The sequence below is a fragment of the Engraulis encrasicolus genome, chromosome 21, assembly GCF_034702125.1.
Source record: "Engraulis encrasicolus isolate BLACKSEA-1 chromosome 21, IST_EnEncr_1.0, whole genome shotgun sequence".
In the NCBI taxonomy this organism is placed as follows: Eukaryota; Metazoa; Chordata; class Actinopteri; order Clupeiformes; family Engraulidae; genus Engraulis; species Engraulis encrasicolus.
In genome coordinates, this window is record NC_085877.1 from 7868876 (window position 1) to 7889896 (window position 21021).

The following is a 21021-nucleotide window of genomic DNA, read 5'->3' on the forward strand; positions in this document are numbered from 1 at the left end:
GTGCTATTTTAGCGAGACTCAACTGCAGGTGGCATTCCTTCATAGCCTACTTGTGGATAGTTCAGAGAGGCAAGCGGTAAGGTGTGCGTAGACCGTGGAGTCATCTGGCACAAATGACATATATGACTGTGCTTCATCAGTGTAACAGTAGTATGAGAAGCTGTGAGTACAGATGACATGACACAGTGACGCGGTATACATGGCAAATAAGAGCCCAAGCACCAGCCCTTAGGACAGCCCTGTGGAGAGGCTATGAGTTGTGGACAGCTGACCTTGCCATGATACATGCTAAGAATGATATTACCAGACTCATAGAATGTCTGGAAGAACATGAGAAACATGAAACTCAATTATTTAAATCTTAGAGAGGCGTTAAATAACAATGTTTTGAAAAACATTGCTAGCTGGCGTGTCTGCACAAAGATCTTTAGATTTACTACAAAACAAAAAAGATGTCCATAATCTCTTCTGAAGATATCTTTTGGCTTACTAGAAACAAAATAAAAGAGTAATTTTGAGCCTGGCTTTTTCAGATTTTGAGTTTTTGCATTTTGAAATTTAATGCATATTTAATTAGACAGTCTAATTACCATATTAAAACATAACATCTCAGAAAACTTGCAATACATTTTTTTCTCACAAATATGTGAGTAATCACCGGGTTAAGTTTCATGGTGATATCGGCAAGCTAAAATTTTTGGCCTATTCACCTGGAGTGTCTCTCTGCCCTTATAATAAGCCTATGGCAGCCATGTTGAAAATAATAATAACTAATTTCCCAAAGTCAGATTTAACTAGATTTTTAGTATGTCATTTACCAGGTCCAATAGTAATAGAATCCATGAAAAAAACCTTTTGTATCAATTTGTTGGGGTTAAACCCTAAATGTACTCGCCAAAAAACATAACAAAAGGTTTCTCAGTGGTTTACAGTAGTATCTGATGTACTTAACAACATACTAAAAATCTGACAAAATCTGACTACAGGAAAGGCCCCATTTTCAAGATGGCTCGGCCAGGCCCTTAAATTGACTCTGGCCTTAAAATTGCATTGAAATGATCAGGAATAGTGGTGTGTGATGCATGTTTCGACCTTGTGGGACATTCCAGAATTAGAGGACATTTGCTGTCCCGCACCTAATATTACAAATATTTGTGACCAAAATAAGAAAAAAAGACACTTTACTTGCAAATTAATATGACCTAACATAGAATATGACAATTTTCATCGAATAGTGGTTCCTATACAGGACTAAAAATGCAGAGTAGTTGTTAGAAACCCTTAAAATGAGTTTTTTCTTCTGTCCCAGCTTCCTGGTGGCAAACTTAAAATCAGTTTTAAAATCTAATTAACATATTAAATGTCTTGTTTTTACTTTATTTATCATTAAATGTATCTACTTTATCTGTTAAAACTAATTTTTACCATTTTAATGTATTCTAAATACTATTTATTGTGCCATGAACTTGTGTCCCTGAATATGCTCGCATTTTTGCCTGGCTATCAAAGGGTTAAAGTATTACAACACATTATGAACATGAAATGACATCTTCAAAGTATTGTCAAAAACCATGGGTAGACCAAAGGAGTGACGGCTTACATTTTTAAAATATCTTTTTTCTTATGTGGGATAACCGCATGTGTAAAGCATAGACACGCAACCCTGTTACGCATATTCTACAAATAATTTTAAGTAATATAATTTTTACTCTTATATTTTTGTGAAGTCATATCTGTTCTTGACCTTGGTAGAATAGCTAAATTTCCTAACCAGCTTTTGTTCCTGAGGTAGATGTTATATTAGCATGGATTTGCAACCCTGTTACGATAATTAATGTAGCCTATGGGCATTAATGTGCAAAAAGGACAGTTGATGCCTGAGCTTGACAAATCATAGAAATCAGTAGTTTGCGACCCACATTTTGTAAATATGCATCAAAACATGGTAAAACAGAAGATTTTTTTCAGATATTCATATGCCAAAATGTCCTCTAATTATGGAATGTCCCTTGTAATGTTGTAATTACAATATTTCCTTGATATATAAATGGTTATAAGTGCAGTTTGCTGTTGAAAATCAATTTGCAACTGTATGGTAGCCTAGTATTAATAATTTTGTAAAAATTGATATAAAGAAAACATGCTATAAAGAAGAGGTTAGCGGTAATTAGCCTACAGGCGCTACGCCAAATTTGTCTAATATTACAATAGAATACCATACAGTTGTAAATCGATTTTTTTACAGCAAACTGCACTTATAACCATGTATACATCAAGGAAATGTTGTAATTACAACATTACAATGTCGAAACATGCATCAAACAACACTATTCCTGGTAATTTCAATGCAATTTTAAGACCAGAGTCAATTTAAGGGCCAGGCGGCGGCCATCTTGAAAATGGGGCCTTTCCTGAAGTCAGATTTTGTCAGATTTTTAGTATGTTGTTAAGTACATCAGATACTACTGTAAACCACTGAGAAACCTTTTGTTAGAATTTTGTTGGGGTTAGGTGTATTTTTCTGATAAATGCACTCCACTATTTTTAAAAGCTTCTTCTTCCCAGAGTTATTGTGTATGCCAGCCTGTTTGGCAAGTTTGCCCTGTTTGGCATGTTTGTACGTTTGTCTCTAGACATGCTATCAGTAAGGAATTCCACAACAAAAAATGCATTTATGTAAGTAGTTCTTCTTTAATAAGCACTTAATAAACACAGCAAAATATAACCACACTACAGTTGTACAGAGGTAAATGAAACACAGTGGGTTTTTTTTTCTTCAGTGAGGTTCCGTAAGTTTTGTTTTTGTTCTCTCTGCACTCTAAAAATATTTTAATAAATAAACTTAGTAATTCCTGTGGTGAACAGTTATTTAAAGTGCTGAACTGCGAGGGCTCATGCATTCTTAAGTTTCTTTGATTTTTTAAAAAAAAAAATCAGGTGATCACACAACAGTCAACAGTCTCGTGCTGTAACACAAATGCCCTAACACACATGCAATTCCTTAAAATATGCTAGTATATAGGCTAGCATAAACCACCCTGACATTTTCATTAGTTCCACACACTGTGTAATGTTTGTGTAATAACATTCCCTTTTTATTCCGTAGTTCCCACACTACCTCTAGTGGTATAAGTAGCCATGATGAAGTAGCCAGGATAAAAGCATATGCCAAATGCAATGTAATGTAACACACATCATCCTAATAACAAAGGTAAGAACTTTTTTCCTAATCTCCAAAACTGTTTCACTAATTCCACCTTCAGAGATGCTCGATGCAAGCATTTACTAAAATTAATTCCACAGACATCTAAAAGTCATAACTGCAACTACACAGCTACCTGGCAGAAAGCTACCGGTCGATCCATCTTTAAAAAAACAAAAAAACAAACAAAAAACATGACGGGAGAGTTACTGAAATGCACAGGACCCTGTTGGAAGGAATTCCTGAACGTAGATGGCCACTGCCTTGGTGAGGTATGTCATACTACCATAAAGGCCACTTGGGGCGCTGTCATACAGCTGCCTGCAAATGCCCGTAGCTGGCTCTTTTTCCAGAATATGATCCTCCGCGCCCAGATCTTTCTGTAAAAGGCAAAGAGCAAAGGTTTAAGGCCAAAAAAATATTACCACAATTATATGATCAGAACTAATGACTAATGCAGCGGTAGCGGTAGATTAATGCACTTTAGAATAGCAGTCCCTTAAAATGCTTTAGTAACACGTTATTCACATTTATTACTGAACAAAACATTTATCAAAAAAATAAACAATAAACAAAACATTTACAAATAAATGTGTTAGAATGAACCGATGTCTGCACAGCAGAGTGGGAATCGGCTCCTCCAGAATGAGTTTATCATGCGTTTGCCAGCCTGACTCTTCTATATCTAGTTGCTACATATCTTTTGCTCTTTAGAGGATGCATTTCCAGGAGTGTTGCGGCTCTATTGTGTCTGCTGTGTTCGCTTAGTAATTCTTACGTTATACTTTATAAACATTTGCAAATGTGTAGTTGATAATTAGTTAACTCTCTACGTGTTTTAAAAGATTTTTAAAGAATGTTATTCTAAAGTGTTACCGTAGCTAATTTGAAATGCCAAAAATTCCTCATTGTATAGCCTGGCCCCTAATAGGAGTAGCCTGCCTCGTTAAGTAGCCTGATAGAAAACATTTTCAATAAATTAAAGCTTTTTTCCATTTGTACTAAAAGACTGCCCCAAATTGTAGACTCCTTCATATTGTAGTCTGCCTGGTCCAATTCTTTTTTTTTGTCAATAGTAGTAGCCCGGGCAATTATTTGAGGAAATACGATAGGGTCAATGACATAATGCCACTATTGTATGGATAGTTATTTTGTTTTTAGTGGATTACCTAAGAAGCACATTCATTGCCGTACATTAATTACAAACTACTAATTAATTTATGGACATTAGCAGCGGTTGCGCTACATGACATCTGAGCCCCCAAAAAACCTGTCATTAACTCAATAATAATATTTGAAAACAAGATAATACAGGCAAAAAGGGAAAGAAATCCGGCGCCACACGGATGTCTATTTTCTGCAATTTATCTCTTAGTGCAGTGAGACTAACGCCCCGACATGCGTCCTCTGAGGACTCTGATGAAGACGCATGTTGGGGCGTTAGTCTCACTGCACTAAAAAATAAATTACAGAAAATAGACATCCGTGTGGCGCCTGATTTCTTTCCCTTTTTGCTTATGTTTTAGTCCTACTCTGGTTGCACCAGATTGTTTGTTTTATAAGATAATATAGGCCTCAGTGTTGTAGTTACGCTAACCCACCTGATCCTTGTAGAACATGTCGTTGGCCATGTGCACGATCTTCTCCACATGGATGATGCTGCCGATGCTCTGGATCTCCACGTCGGCCAGCATGGTGAGCACCAGGATGGCCTCCACCAGCAGCTGGCGGTACTCCGGCTGCGGCACGCGGTTCAGGACTGTCTCCACGTGCACCGCAAACTTGATCTCTCCCGGGGTCATCTAAAAGGGAACAGGGAAGCAGTTTCAAAATGTGGGCGGTAGAGAAACAAGAAAAAGACATGTCAGGTAAAGGATGGAACTTTAACATGTCTAACTGTTAAGTCAAGTCTGAAGAGTTTCAGACATAATGTATGTTATAGTACATCTAAGAAAAAAGAATTGTGTGCGCACAAAAGAGCTCAATGCAAATCAGAAAAACTAGGACGAAAATAACAAACAGCTGACAGAAGTGGCTGTGGGAGAGAAACTTTTCCAGTCTAGACCATCATCAGTGTCTCCAGAATATGAGGTTGTCAGAGTACCTAAAAATACCAGTGAAGGGAGAGACCAAAACTATTACATGTATTGTTATAACTAGGTTTTACCTCTCTTGTAGTTGAGGATGGGAGCACAAATCCCTCGATTGAGAGGCCATGGCACTGAGGAAAATACAAAGACAGAAGTCATCATTGAGAAAACACATGCCGTTACCATTCACCGTATTCTTTTCCAGGCATTTTACGTGGTGGCAGCTGACTACACAGAGCAATGCAGGGGATATGAAGCACGCACAGAAACAGTGGATTGAGCTACAAACCAATTGGAAGAGTGGACTCATCAGATGCAAAAGCAAATGCAAAAATTGAAATTCCACTCCGCAAATGCTTCTGCTTTTGGTACCATGTTGTGTTAGACAGTGGGTTTTGTGGTTTGTGAGTCACATTTGTAAAGCGCTTTAGGAATAGAAAAGCGCTATATACTAAATGATCTTTGAAGTGATGTTGCTGACCTTCTGAAGGATCTTCCAGACTTTCTGGTAGAAGCCCACGGGGACTCTGTTGAGTGCCCCATCCAGCCTTCTCCTGCGCAGCCACTGGCCTTGGCGACTGTCTTTAGTGGACGCCCCCGTCCCATCGAAACACTCAATGGACGGAAAGCGACTTTGACTTTTCTACAAAGAAAGAGAGTCCATTTGAAATGATATCAATGGCCATTAAAGATGCTACAGTTGTGTAGTCTAAACTGCCCTACAAAGCAAAAAGGCAGTGACTGCATTGTTGGTGAAAATGATTTAATGACATACTGTACCAAAATCTAAAGTTAAATAAAATGATTCATCTACAAAGACTGTGTGGTAATATAAAGTGACAAAACTACCACATGACAATAATCTACTTAAAACTTAAGGTAGACACAATAGATATTAATAGTAATTTTCCTCATTTTGGATATCTGCGCAGTTACTGCCTTTTTGCTTGGTAGGGTAGCACAACATATTTGCATGTAGCTGACACTGATATTGAGGACTTTCTGGAGACGTGTCCTCTTACCCCGGCTGATACCGAAAGCTCAGCAGCGTCTTGATGCTGTGAATGCTGGCCCTGCAAAGGAGACAGGAGCAGCAGGTTAAGACTGTTCTTCAGAACAAAATCCTGTCTTGTGAAAGAAAAGGCATCATCAATGTTATCAATGTGTGATCGATATAAATTACACTCCAAAACCACCCCGATTCATCAAGAACCTGAATGATCCGCAATATTATTTCATTCAGATTTTAATCCATTATGACACAAATCTGAATCTGTTGCTTCTACCTACCAATTAACCCAATTAATCCAATGAGCATTCATTACTCCCCAGTAGGATTAGCACCGGTAGCGAAAAAAATGATCCAACTCGCCAAACCTGGTCTCGCTCAGACCACAACAGGGATATCTTTGTGTCCGCTGACCAAGACCATCTACGTTCATCCAACTACAAGGGAAACATTACATTATGGATGTGTCTTTCTCTAACCATGGATACTCCTGCTTTATCATCAACATATTTCATACAAAATAAATGTGCCACATTCATTGTGTGTCTTCTTGTTACAGTATATCACGTAAGTGAGTGCACCCCTCAGATTTTTGCAGATTTGTGAGTACATCTTTTCATAGGAGAGTATAAAAGAAATGTCACTTTGACACAATGATTAATGACCTTTTAACAACATATATAACTGCTTACATTTTTTGTTCACTCAGAAAAAATCAAAATACAGCCATTAACATTTGAACATTGCCCACAAAAGTGAGTACACCCCAGATTACAATCCAGTAGAGAAGGGGCCGTGTTGGCTCGAATCGTCTCGAAATGAAAAGGCATTAAAGAGAGGTCATTGGTGTGCATTTCAACCTTTCTTTACATTGAACTTTTACATTTTGAGTCTGCACCTGGCTTAAGATAGATAGATTGGTGTGAGATTTGAATGCAATCCTATTGAGAGTATCATGATCTGCTCAAAATGTAAAAGTTCAATGTACAAAAAGGTTGAAACACACACAGATGACCTCTCTTTAATCCCTTTTGTGAGGGGTGTACTCACTTACGTGATATACTTTAAGTAACTCATTTTCTTTTGACTGTTTTTTTGAAGTTACACCATCGGAACATGTCAGGTAAATAATACAAATTTCAGTGAAAAGATAAGTCTGAGTCAAAAGAAAATTAGTATGTTGACATATCAAACTGAATTAATCATAATCTTTTTTTATTCTGATTTTATCCATTATGATTGATTTTATCCATTGTGACTGAATTTGTTGCTCCTACCCACAATCCAATTAGCATTCATTACTCCCCAGTAGGATTAGACCTGGTAGAATTACCACCAGAAGCAAAGAAACGATCCAACTCGCCAAACCTGGTCTCTTTCAGACCACAACGGGGATATCTTTGTGTCCGCTGACCAAGACCACCTACGTTCCTCCAACTACAAGGGAAACATCACGTTACAGATGTGTCTTTCTCCAACCATGGATACTCTGGACTTAAATACCAAGGCATTGCTACGATTATTACTATATTATTTCTTCTTAAGTCGCTCATTTTATTTGGACTGAGGAAGACGGAAGCTACACCATCACCATCACCGTCAGGTAAGGGATAACACCTGTACATGTCCGAGTCGATAGCCAATAAGTGAATTGCCATATCACACAACTTATGAGGCAGAAAATAGAAGAATATATAGGAGAGGGTTTCATACCATCTTAATGTCGGTTTTGAGCTTGCTGATGCCAGCTCTCTCGCTTTTTGTTGCACCCACGTTGCCCATTTCATGGATAGAAATGGCAGGACTAGCACCTGATTCTACAGCGCGAACTGTACGCACACGCACACGCACACACACACACACACACACACACACACACACACACACACACACACACACACACACACACACACACACACACACACACACACACACAAAATCATAAGTTAGGCCCAGTGACAGTCATCACTTGCTGATAACTTACTGATTTCCCCTTGGGGGTTAAAATAATAAATTATATTCTACTCTCTACTCTACTATTATACAGTTAAATACTGACAAGGTAAACCTCAAATGTGAGGTTTCAGCAAGACACCCAAAGAAATGATAGGAAACAACCATTCTGCCTGGAAGAATGTGCCGTTTTGTCATCTGAGAAAATTAAGAGCCTTATCCACAACTACCACAAACAATTTAGAGTGGTGCCTGATGTTAAACAGGGCCATATTCAGCATCAGAAACTAGGGTATGTAAACTTTTGAACAGGGTCATTTGGGTAGCTTGGGTTGTGATCATGCTTTCAAAAGAGTAAACCCAGAAGATTGCTAATAAATGTCTTAAGCCAGTCACTAGCAATGAGTGGAAAAAAGGTTTTATGTAATCCTTCATATTTTGTGAGAAATCGCAGAGAAAGCGTATATTCTGCTGGGGTATGTCAACATATGAGCACCACTGTATACCACATGAATACCATGCCATTCACAAAATTAACTCTGACAGCCCACCAGGTAGATAAGTTGTGCACAGGTACAGGTTGATTTGGAATATGTGCTGGTATGTACTGTACCTTCTGAATCATGGGTGGTATCCCAAGAACACGGTTAAGTGATAACCCGGGCTATGTTAACCTATGAGTAAGTGGTAAACCTCATTCATTTATTTATGACACCTCATTTATTGAAGACAATAGGGATTCCAGGCTCTTCTTTTAGATGATTAACCACAACTTCAAGGATAACTTAACCTGGATCACTACTGAACCAGTTTCTTGGAATACCGCCATCACTTCTGCACAACTTCTGAAACAATTTTACACACGATTTTGTAATTTAACACCAGTCATATACTCACCACTTTTCTGCACGCCAAACTCTTTGCCACTCAGAATGTGATGCAACAAAGTCTTCAACTCTGCTGGACTGAGACTCATGAGGCTGTCCGTGGCCTCCTCACCTACAAAACACAGTTCAGGATTTACTAATGAGTGACAGACACTTTCAATTCAATGCATTCAAAGCAGGAAAAGTAGCATCCGGTGGCAGAGACATAAACTTACACCCCATTTTCCATGGAAAACGGAGGTAATTTTTCCCCGCTTTACTTCAGAAACAGAACCTATCTTGCATCAAGGTGAAACAGGCTAATTTACCACATCTCACTTTTTTTCCAAAGTGACATACATTTGTTTGGGTAACAATTGGGCCACAGCTGCCACCATTGTAAGATCACTGACATACGAAAGGTGTTTGTTTCTGTAGTTGGGATTAAAGAGCCAAATTACAGGAATAATTTGACTTGCAGTAGTTTCCAATTTATTGTTTACAGTTTAGCCTTGGTTACTTACTAGGTCGTCTTTGGGACTTTCTAATCTAATGACCTCAGATAATTGTTTCAGTTAGGATTCACCACTCCGAAACATGTTGAAAAAATGTATTTTTTATTTTAAACACTTTGGGGTTTCTTTTGCCTTAAGACATGTACAAGTTTTTATCTTTTACCTGACATGTTTCGACGGTGTTACTTCCGTCTTCATCAGAGGGTCACTGTGATGTTGATGAGTGACGTGCTTTAAAAACAGCTGATGTTGTTGTGGAGGTGTGACCTCCCTGCCAATAATGACAGGTTGGTCACACCTCCTGCTGTTAGAGTTGTCCTCTTAGGATGGTGGTCCAGGTGTGTGAGAGCATGTATGCCCCCTCATCCCTGTTCATGGTACTTGGGCTACGCTTTCTGATCTCCATAGACTCCTTAATCCAGCAGTGGTATCTGTTGTTCTCTTGCTGTATGACTTTTGCCTTGTCCCAGTCCATGATGTGATTTTCCCTCCTACAGTGGTCAGTTATTGCTGATTTGAGGTTCTCATGTGTGGCTCTCTCCTTCACTGCTCTTGTATGTCTTTGTTCTGTTTCCCTTTCACACTCTTTCTTATGCTCATTTTTTCTTATGTTGAATGTCCTCCCTGTCTCCCCAATATATGACTTGTTGCATGACCGGCACGGGATCTCATATATGACATTGCATTTGTTATGTTGGTCTATTTTGTCCTTTGGGGTGTACTAGCAGCTGTCGTAGTTTGGTGTGTGGCTTTACTGGTGTTTGTATCTTGTGTTTTTTCATGACTCGCTGTATGCGTTCTGTGATCCCTTTGATGTAGGGCCACCATCCTAAGAGGACAACTCTAACAGCAGGAGGTGTGACCAACCTGTCATTATTGGCAGGGAGGTCACACCTCCACAACAACATCAGCTGTTTTTAAAGCACGTCACTCATCAACATCACAGTGACCCTCTGATGAAGACAGAAGTAACACCGTCGAAACATGTCAGGTAAAAGATAAAAACTTTTACATGTCTTAAGGCAAAAGAAACCCCTAAGTGTTTAAGTTAAACAGTTAGACATAATGAACTTAATACATATGTATTTTTTATTTTTTATTTTAATTGTAATCAGATAACTAAATTCTAAGACAGGAACCTTCAGTATGCACAGCCTGCCTCGAAATGTTAAAAAAAACATTTTGGGTAATAAAGCAAGCTGTTGGTACCAAAATGGTACTGTCCAAGTCCCAAAGTGCTACTTAAGACTGCCAGTAATGTCATAATAATGTTGGCATGTTGTAGTCAAGCTTTTGGGTTTTTTGGGCACACAGTGAGTCTGATTGCCGGTGGTCCACTCTGCACCAAAGGACTACTGAAAGTCCAACTCTTACTGGTAAATCCCGTTCTTTTCTTTCGCCTGTGGCCTCTAGCTTCTTTGGTGTCGCCCGCCTCCGTGGAGAAAACAGCAGTTTTCCCGCTGTCAGACTTGGCAGTTCAACTATTAGACAGCTTTTCCCCGTTCAACATCCCAATTGCAAATAAGGAAATCACATTTGAATTGTGCTTTTGCGAGACATTGAATAAAACTTCATCGCCATTGACATCTTGCCTTGTCGCATCACAAGGCCAAAAGCAAAAGGAGAGGAAGAGAGTTATGGTGCCTTCGTGTGCTCTGGGAATTATTGTAAATACCAAACGCCGACATGTGAAGCACACATGAACGCCCCCTTGCGGTGGTTGAAACTTGAAAACTTGTTTATGTACGAGTTGCCAAGACTGGATGATATCTAATTCCGAGAGCACATGAAAGGCACATTACCAATTTGGAATGGACCCATCGAGAAAACCTGTCAGCTGGTGAGGATTACCAGAGCAGTTGAGGGACTGTGCCAGCTCGGTGGCCATGACCTGGATGATGAGGCCGATGCGGAGGCGGAACATCTCGCTGAACAGTGCCGGCTGAGTCCGGATGTTCATGGCCAAGTACACCATGATCTCCTGTGTTACAAGGCACGATGATACATTATTGACACAAATTCACTAAGAAACAAACTTTTCTTCATTAAAAATACTAAATATCTTTTAATGATAAAAACATCGATATAGTGGTTCTAAATGACAAGATGTAGGCAGTGTGATGGGCAACCTGGATTAAGAAGATACAATCCTGTACCACATACTGCATTGCAAATGACCTGTTTGTATGACCTGTCCAATTCAAGCAGGCGATTGTCCTGATTAGATAGATACAACCAGATCATTTGGAATACTGTATGTGCCACTGGATGATGGCCTCTGAATCCAGGTTCACAACCACTGGATGTATGTTATGATAAGGACTCACAGGCGCAATGAGACATTTTTGATAGAAGTTCAGTACAAGACTATAACTTTTCTCAATAACAAATAGATCTATTTATCTATCTATTGTTTAAGGTTGAGATGTAGGTTGTAGGTTGTGATGAGAATGAGTTTACCTGAGTGAGGATGGCGATGGTGAGGTTGCTCTCGCTGGCCTTGTCAATAAGTCGCACCAGCTCATCTGGTGGCATGGGCCTACGTACACACACACACAGACACACACACGCACACGCACACACGTGTACACACACAGACACACACACACGTGTACACACACACACGCAGGCACACACACACACACCATCAAAAATGTAGAACTAACTTGCACCTTTATATTCACACATACTGTAGGTATTCTATTGTGTCATTAAGTGGACAGCAATATCTTATCCAAATATATATTGGAATTAATATAACAGTCATACAAGGTTAACCAACTCAATTCAATTGAACTGTTCAACATTTTCTTTTTAAGTTGTGGATTTTTATAGTTGATCTGTACTGTTTAATTAATGTTCTTCCTAATTCTCGTAGTTTTGTCTTTGTTCTTCTCCGTTTCATCATTTTAAATCATCTATACAGCTTATTTAGAGTTTCTGGGGTCACAAAAGTGATGTAAATAATGTATGGTAACTGTAGCAAAGGGGAGTGGAGTTGCCTTACCGAGAGTTGAACCCAAACCTTCTGAGGTACCAAATTGGAGCTCTGACCACTACAGCAAAGAGGCTGTAACCAGGCTCGTTATCATAACAGACAGAGCACACTCACAATTTATGGTGACAGGTTATGGTCATCACAGTAACCGTCACTAATTTCTGGAGATTGTGTGAAGTAGTTGTGTGTGTTAGGGTTGGTGTGAAGTAGCTGTGTGTGTTAGGATTGGTGTGAAGTAGCTGTGTGTGTGTTAGGGTTGGTGTGAAGTGGCTGTGTGTGTTAGGGTTGATGTGGTGAAGAACTGACGCAGAGATAGTCCTCTCCCGGGGCTCGGGAGGTAGTCCCACGGTCAGGTGCTTCTGATGCGCCAGCAGGTCAGTACAAGCCTGTTCACAGCAATTCAACAACAAAGAATGACTTTATTATACATATTTATATATCATTACGAGGTAGCCCAGGACTGGTATGACAGCACTCGTTTGTGGCCCTGAAATTTGTGTATCCCCAAAGTAGGGCAATAGGTGTCAGTAAGTCGGTAAATGCATCATAAATTGTACAGTATACTAGCTTTAGGTTTATTTGTGTTGTAAGTAGGACATTACATTTGTTTTGTTATAACATGCCGATTGAATCCAGGGTGTTCATCTAACATAAATTAAATGCATTGTGTTTGTGTGAATAAGGTAGGACATACGAGTCATGCTTGCACCACAATAAAATAAATTAAAAACGTATCCTGTGTGCTCCAGTCATCCTTGGCCCAATCTCTCCTAAGTGGACCGATTGTTTCTTACTGTCTACAGTCCTGGAGGACTGTGAGCACCAAGAAAGCTAGAGCGCATGTCACCTCTTTCCCAAGGTATGACACATACTGCTACGCTGGAAACATTGATGTTACGTTCATAACCTGCAAGCTCATCTGCACTGATCCTGCTTGGACTGCATGCTCTGATATTCCACACCTCATTGTGAAGTGGCTTTGGATAAAAGCATCCGCTAAATGCAATATAATGTCATGTAATGCAATAACAACATTGTGGGCATTGTGTAACTTAGACTGAATAGCACATTGCACTTTGGTACTGAATACTGCACTTTACTGTGTTTATGTTGGGTTTTTTGTCAACCTGTCTTTTTGTCCTATAGAGGGAGGGGGGGGGTTGTGTTTGTCTATTGTGTTCTTGTTTATTGTAATGTCTTTGTAATTGTATCAGATGCACTGAAAATGGCACAGAACAATTTTCCGAAAGGACAAATAAATAATCCATCTATCTATCTATCTATCTATCTATCTATCTATCTATCTATCTATCTATCTATCTATCTATCTATCTATCTATCTATCTATCTATCTATCTATCTATCTATCTATCTATGTGGTGGCTCAATGAGCTGACGCCGTATCATTACGGTGGCGACCCGGGCTTGATTCCAGCCAGAGGTTGCTGATCCTTCCCCTCTCTCTTCCCACCCATTTTTTGTCTCAATGTGCTGTCCAAAATAAAGGCAAGAAAAAAAAAACATTTAAAAAAAAAAAAAACAGTGTGCGTGATCTCACCCAGTCTAGCTCCTCCACTTTCTTGCGGAGCATGCCCGAGATCATGCGGATGAGTCCCCACTGGCGCATGTCGCCTGCCTTCTCATAGAGCTCCAGGAGCAGACGCCGCACCGTGGTACCCTTACCATGCAGCTGCGTGTCCCAATCCATCCCTCTATGCACAGGGATGAGAGAGAGAGAGAGAGAGAGAGAGAGAGAGAGAGAGAGAGAGAGAGAGATGTGACTCAAGAGAAGACACTCCATATGGCAAAATTAGTACATTTCCAACATACAGGTTTGAATCGAAAGATTATTATTTTATTATTTTAGGGTACACCTTACACACTAATACATATAATTCTCCCTGCATAAGTGACTCGAAAACATGTTCTATTCAAAAACAGGGGCCTAGAGCAGTGTTTCCCAACCTTTTTTGTCTCGCGTACCCCCTAAACCTCTTTGTTGTGCTCTGAGTACCCCCTAATTCATGTTCTACATCGCTTTCTCTGTCCTGATGTGACTGCTCCATACATTTGTTATTATAAGAACATCTTTCCAAGTACCCCCTGCAGTGTGCTCGCGTACCCCTAGTGGTACACGTACCCCTGGTTGGGAAACACTGGCCTAGAGGGTCCTTATTATGAATATCAATAATAAAAGCCTTATTGTCAAAGAAGAAAAATAAAATTTAAATACACACCTAACAAGGATTGATTTTTTTATCTTATACATCACTTATACAAACATTTAGAAAAGTGTTAGTAGCCAACATGTGGACACTAAAATAAAGCGTTAATTTTTTTTTTGTCTTTTCTACTTTCATGACAACATTTAATTCTTAGGGATAATTTATGTAAGAGGTTAACATTTTTAAACACCGTTTACACACGTGGATTTTGTAATCACATCTGTTTGGGCCTTTAGCACGTTAATGGAGCATTAGCTTCCTAAAATGGAGATTTTTTTCAACCAAAGTTTTCTAAAACACACCCATCACTGTTGTTTTTATTGGCATTTCATGTAAAGGGATGATGAAGGTCTAAGGACCGAAAGCTTGCAAGTCAAGTAAAGCTTCTTTGCACAAAAATAGACCTGAAGTGTGCGGATTGCCTTCTTTTTATACAGAAATTTCTACTGAATCCTGCACCTTTTAAACAGATGAGCGGTGGCCTATCACAACTTATGTAAAGGGATGAAAAAAAAAGTTTTAAAAAATTGTCACTGTCATTTTAAAAAGTCATACTAACTTGTCTTTGAAGAGAATATATAAAATGTCGGCCTGGTCTTGCAGGTTGTGGGTTTCGGAGAGAAGCCGAGCCAGAGCATCGTAGTCCACGGCACCCGCTGCATTCCGGGGCAGGTTCTCGGCGGCCGTCATTAACAGCTCAGGACCCTGAGGACCAGACATGTGTTAAATACTGGACAGGAGGAGTGGATTACAAGTACAAGTACTATATCAAGAAATAATTTCATCCATTTTTTGATGTAACTTTGTCTTCTTCTGACCAATGCAAATCAAGACAAACCTGAGTCATAGAATCTCTAAGGTGCAGGGAAGGCTGAGGGGAGCGGAAGAGCTTCGAGGGGAGGTACATGTGGAAATCTAGAGGGACAAGATGCACAGATGAGTATCAATCTGAAATAATATAGAATAGTATTAAATTACATAATAAAATATGAAATAAAATATAATAAAATATTCAAAAACTGAAACACATTTCTCCATCTTTTTATATTTTTCTTGATTTATACCTTTATTTAATAGGGACGGTGAAGAGATGACAGCAAATGAATACAGTAGGAAAGAGATGGGGTACAGTTGAAAAAAATTAGCCAAGCCGAATTTGAACCTGGGGCAAAGTCCTTCTGTATAGGTCCCTCCACTTGGAAGCCATCTTAGCAACGTCTCAGGGCAGCTATTTCTCTATCATTTTTCAACTGTGCATAAGCAGCATTTGCTTCTGGGATGACTGGATCAATAACAGCGCAGCTCAATAGGCAATTGGCTCTTTTTGCCAGAAAGGTGGGAGATGTGCAAGCACACGCCATACTGGCAATACGAATCAGCCCATTCATTTCTATGGACGCATTCATTTCTATCTCATCTAGAGTCTCTCTGTTTGGGGTCTCACTGGCCACTTGTATGGTATGATACCTTAGCACAGTATGCAACAGCACACCAAAAAATCAACACCAACACTGACACATGAAAAATATCGCGACTGGGTGATGAAGCTCATTGGGCTAGTGGCCTTGAGTGTAGCGCAGTTGTACAGCAGACCCGAGTTTGATTCGCGCTCTGGGTTGTTTCCCAGATCCTTACCCACCTTTCCTTTCCCCATTCATTTCCTGCCTCTCTCATTGTCCTGTCTGATTCCTGGAGGTGTACTACAAGCCCAAGGGAACACTTTCTTTGAGTCGATAGAAAATCACAGCAACTAACCATGAATCTGGAGTTCTTTTGCTTGACGCATTAGTACGACCATATCTCTCGTCTTTGAGGCTGCCGCTTTAAAACGGCTCAGCCCCTTCAGTTTGGGAGCGGCTGGATTCGCTCGCCGGGGAACTGAAGTAGCCAAGAGGTGATCCAGATATTGAGCCAGGTCGTCTGTCTCTAAAAATAAGTCAAAATCCAAGGATTAGAAAGCCAGCTTACTTCCCTGTTAATATGTTTAATCATTATTAATTAGAGTAGAGTAGAGTAGAGTAGAGTAGAGTAGAGTAGAGTAGAGTACCTGTAGATTAATATGTTTAATTAGTATTAATTATCTAACTATTATTATTGTTATTACGTTCAGAATTATAAAAGTCACAACTGCATGTTCAGACTTCCCAAGCAGGTGAAAAATCATGCTTTCAATGTCCGCAATAAAGCTACAGTATAAACATGTTCAATTTACAGTACTGTACAATTACAAAAGTAATTTCTGCATGTTCAGTCTTTCAAAGCAGGAGAAAGGGCATGCTTAATAGATCAATATATGCACACAAGTTCCACACAAGCACTCACAAGCTTTTTGTAATTTTTTCCCCCATTCTTTTCATTCTTGTTAGCATCCATTCTCTCAATGTTTCAATCTTTTGGCAGTCAACACAGTCACAGTCACCTTGCCAGAGTGCTTTCCATGCCATTGGCATGCAAGGAGGCAACAGTTGAGCTATTCTACACAGCAGTCACATAATGATGGTAGGGGTAATTGGGCTCTCAGCCACGGGGCAATTAATTGGCTCAGGGAAGCAAAGTATACCAGTGGTGAACAAAGCAGAGCAGACAGCAGCAGGACAGCAACGACAAGACGTTCTTTGGAAATGCACTAGTGATTCGATCATTGTCAGCAACAAAGTGGGACTTAAAGCAACAACTCAACCACACAAACATCAAAAGACAGCTTCAGATAACACAAAGGGACATTTTTAAATGACGCACAAAATATGACACAAGTTCTATAAACAGTTTGCATAAAGACTTGCTTACCAGTCAGGTCATGATTTATGCAGAATACTTTAACATACATGTACATCACGAAACGATTTGAGACGAAACAAATACGAAATAGCCAAAATACAAACAGTATAGAGCCTTTCTAAAAGTCCACTGGGGCAAACGTACTTAACTGTGGAATGGCATCGCACTCATTCTTCACTAACCTGACAATTCAGCCTGAAGTCAGTGGCACCAGCCCTTTAGGTTTCTTTCAGTAAGTAAGGAAGAATGATTTTTTTTTGCATTTCTGATAAATAATTGTCTAATGGGGCCACAATGATAGCCTGGTCCTTCCATACCCTTGTACTAAATTTCATTTGTAAGGTAGAGGGAAATGGCAATCAACCGGAGGTTTACGAGTGGCAAAGGCCAGGCTACCTCAAGGATAGTTTAGGGTGCTGCATTCCAGTGTCCCATATTCTTTCTAACTATTTACTACATCTAATTCACAAAATCTAATACACTAATATCAATCAACTCTCCACTCAGTCAACGGAGTTAATTACTAAAAAAAATCACCTGTTTTTAACAGGTAGACACAGGCGATTTGGAATATGTGCTATTGGAATGCAGCATCTAAAAATCCAGGTTCAATCACTCTAGGACTGCACTGGAGTGCGTTGCGTTACTTTAAGCAAATTTGCATCAAAAATGTTCATTGCGCTGCCATGTGTAATAGCAGTTCAGTTGATTACAATGGAAGCTAATTACTACGGCAGATCGTAAGCCTTTGATGTGAACACGTCCAGTGCCGCCCTAGAGCCACAATAGGCCTGTGCTGGAAGCTGATGCCACTGCCTGGCCCCACCCCTTACCATCATCAAAGTTGTACTCATGCACAGACTGTTCATCAAAGCAGTCCCTGTTGTCCTCCTCCTCCTCCTCATCATCTTCATCCCAGGCCATTTCACTGGCCCGCACCTTACCACTGTCCATGAAACTCAGGTGGGAAAAGCAGGAAGTGGTCATGAACTCTGATAACTTTCCAGTCTGTATCCTGAGAGGGAGATAGGTTTGAAGATATGCTTTTAGATGTAGAGTGGATTACGGTATTGATTGAATACCTTGATTGTAATTGTTGTGTTACTCTGTGTTTGAAAATTAGCAATGTTAATTACAAAATATAAATGCTTTTAGGAAAAATGGAAAAGATTCCTACTTTCATCAAACCCTTTGCACCCATCGTCAAGGTACAATGCATGCATGCTGCCTAATGTCTTGATTAATTAAAAAATATTTGAGGAAAAAATAAAGTATTGCCTTCACAGTCCTTTAATGTTATTCATGGTAGCTTCTCAATGCATACGGCTTACCTTCCTTGTAAACCAATCACAAAGTCATACACCAACATTCCAGTTCTCACCTCGCTCCGCCATAATACCCATCCTGGAGTTTCTTGAGTGTTGCAAGAACGGCTGGATCTAGATCACTGTGGTCTTCAGCTGGAACACAACACAAAGACACACACATTGACTATTCTGAATAAAGTGGGTGGTTTATTCCTCTATTAATTCTGAATAACTTTATTCCTCCGTCATATATACTTTAATTCCGCTTTAAAAACAATTCTGGCAGTTCCGCGTATGCTCGTTGCTTTGTGATGACGTAATAGGCAACGACGCAGCGGCAGACCCAGACTCATTGTCTGCAGACCCAGCGTGTGCATCCTCTGTCCAATCGAAATGCTTTTTGATCCTCAGGCATTCATTCAGAATTAAACGAAACCGCTTCATGTAAAAATAATTTTATTCAACTAAACTATTGAATCCAGAATTAAAAACATAATGTAAACGTGGCCACTGTCTCCTATCACTGAAAGGTGATTTTAAGTGTGCACAGTCTGCTGAAATTCTTCATGAGACCTAATGTCATTGCAAAGGCTGCATGAACTCACTGAGCATGGTCTGTGAGATGGGGAAGGTGACTGTGGGCCGCCCGGTCATCCTCCAGTGGGATGACAAGTAAGACAAGTCAGTACGGAGCATGTCCACAATCATCCTGTTGTCCAAGGCCAGGTAGAACTGCTGATGGTCAATGAACTGTAAACAAACAACAGCATAAATAGAAATACAATATGAATAAATGCATACATAAATGTATATATATGCGCACACACACACGCACATGCACACGCACACACACACACACACTAATATGCACACACACACTAATGGGCACATCCACACACACACACGCACACAGTGGAAATAAAACAAGTCGACAAATGTAGTAAAGACGAATCTTCTTTAGTGGATCCGAAGCTGTGAACAACTCCGAGACATTCACTGCCACAAACCTGAGGAGTGAATGTGAAGATGGTGTTGCGTATAATGTAGAGTTTCGAGGTTCCCAGCACTCCGATCCTGCGATACGGTCTACCAGTCAGGCCCAGTCTGTTGTTTCGTCCTGCAGACCAAGCCATACAAATACTGAAAACGGAAGGCTAGAACACAAATGAATATTGTCTAAAAACGTGTAAAGCTCCTGGGGAGAAACTCGTAAAATAAAACACTTGAGTGTTAAATTATGGACACTTTGTGCAGATTAATACAAATAAATACAAAAGAAACACTTCACTTCGACCATTACCATACAAAGGCATTTGATGCCTAGTAACTCTAACTCACTGTGAATGAAAGTGTCAGCTGTTTAATGTTAAACTTAAGCCCGCCGTCTGAGAACTGAAATGACTACAGCTAGTCCAGAGATCTAGCTCTGAGAGCTTTGTAGTGGCGATAGTAGCAGCCCTTACCAAGCCTTGCATATATGTGGCTGAGGACCCTGGAGGGCTGCACCCGAATCGGGTGGATGTCGGACACCGTCTCCACCTCAATGCCATTCTTCACCAGCAGGTCCTTGATCTCCTCTGTCTCTGCCACGATGGAAACTGGAAGTGGAAAAAAAAATCCATCACAGCATCAACCATGTTGCATATCTATAAACACTATATAATATACATCGCAGTGGGATATCAATCTGAAAACGCAAAAAAAAAATAATGTGACAAGCTCATAAATATTATATTATATGACAATAAGGTCGTTGCCATACACAACAAGCATACATCCAAAAAGAGAATGTTTAAAAGAAATAGTATAAATATAGGAAAAACCTTGCACAACAACATCTGGTTTGGGGATGGTGGCAAAGCGGCGATTCAGGGGATCAATTTCTCCAGGAGCCAGGAAACCCTAGGCAACAATCAAAAGTCCTTTTTTTTTCTTTACACATAATCGATTGAGGCAATACAGGACACATTTATAACAAATGAAGAGCTCTTTCCCAAAACACGATGAATGTTATTCACAAATCTTCCGTAACTTCAGGGCAATTAGACCCGAGTTAATATTATCCATTCTATGCTAAA

The 21021-nt window shown here is 39.8% G+C and overlaps 1 protein-coding gene across 2 annotated transcripts in view; it reads right to left on the minus strand.

Moving 5' to 3' along the window:
• Positions 1 to 2669: 2669 nt before the first annotated feature.
• phka1a (phosphorylase kinase, alpha 1a (muscle)) overlaps positions 2670 to 21021 on the minus strand; it is a 28048-nt gene continuing 9696 nt past the window's right edge. The window contains exons 13-32 of one of the 2 annotated variants that reach the window (XM_063187461.1): positions 20767 to 20845; positions 20407 to 20541; positions 19951 to 20060; positions 19549 to 19693; positions 19018 to 19096; positions 18470 to 18651; positions 16614 to 16784; positions 15697 to 15773; positions 15418 to 15563; positions 14192 to 14345; positions 12940 to 13019; positions 12096 to 12174; positions 11487 to 11616; positions 9152 to 9253; positions 8015 to 8130; positions 6315 to 6365; positions 5774 to 5935; positions 5370 to 5423; positions 4804 to 5004; positions 2670 to 3582 (exon numbers count right to left, since the gene is read on the minus strand). In XM_063187461.1, the coding sequence (XP_063043531.1) occupies positions 3409 to 3582; positions 4804 to 5004; positions 5370 to 5423; positions 5774 to 5935; positions 6315 to 6365; positions 8015 to 8130; positions 9152 to 9253; positions 11487 to 11616; positions 12096 to 12174; positions 12940 to 13019; positions 14192 to 14345; positions 15418 to 15563; positions 15697 to 15773; positions 16614 to 16784; positions 18470 to 18651; positions 19018 to 19096; positions 19549 to 19693; positions 19951 to 20060; positions 20407 to 20541; positions 20767 to 20845 (2427 nt within the window). In that variant the 3' untranslated portion in view covers positions 2670 to 3408. The remainder of the gene's footprint in view (positions 3583 to 4803; positions 5005 to 5369; positions 5424 to 5773; positions 5936 to 6314; positions 6366 to 8014; positions 8131 to 9151; positions 9254 to 11486; positions 11617 to 12095; positions 12175 to 12939; positions 13020 to 14191; positions 14346 to 15417; positions 15564 to 15696; positions 15774 to 16613; positions 16785 to 18469; positions 18652 to 19017; positions 19097 to 19548; positions 19694 to 19950; positions 20061 to 20406; positions 20542 to 20766; positions 20846 to 21021) is intronic. The other variant, XM_063187462.1, reaches the window with a different exon arrangement.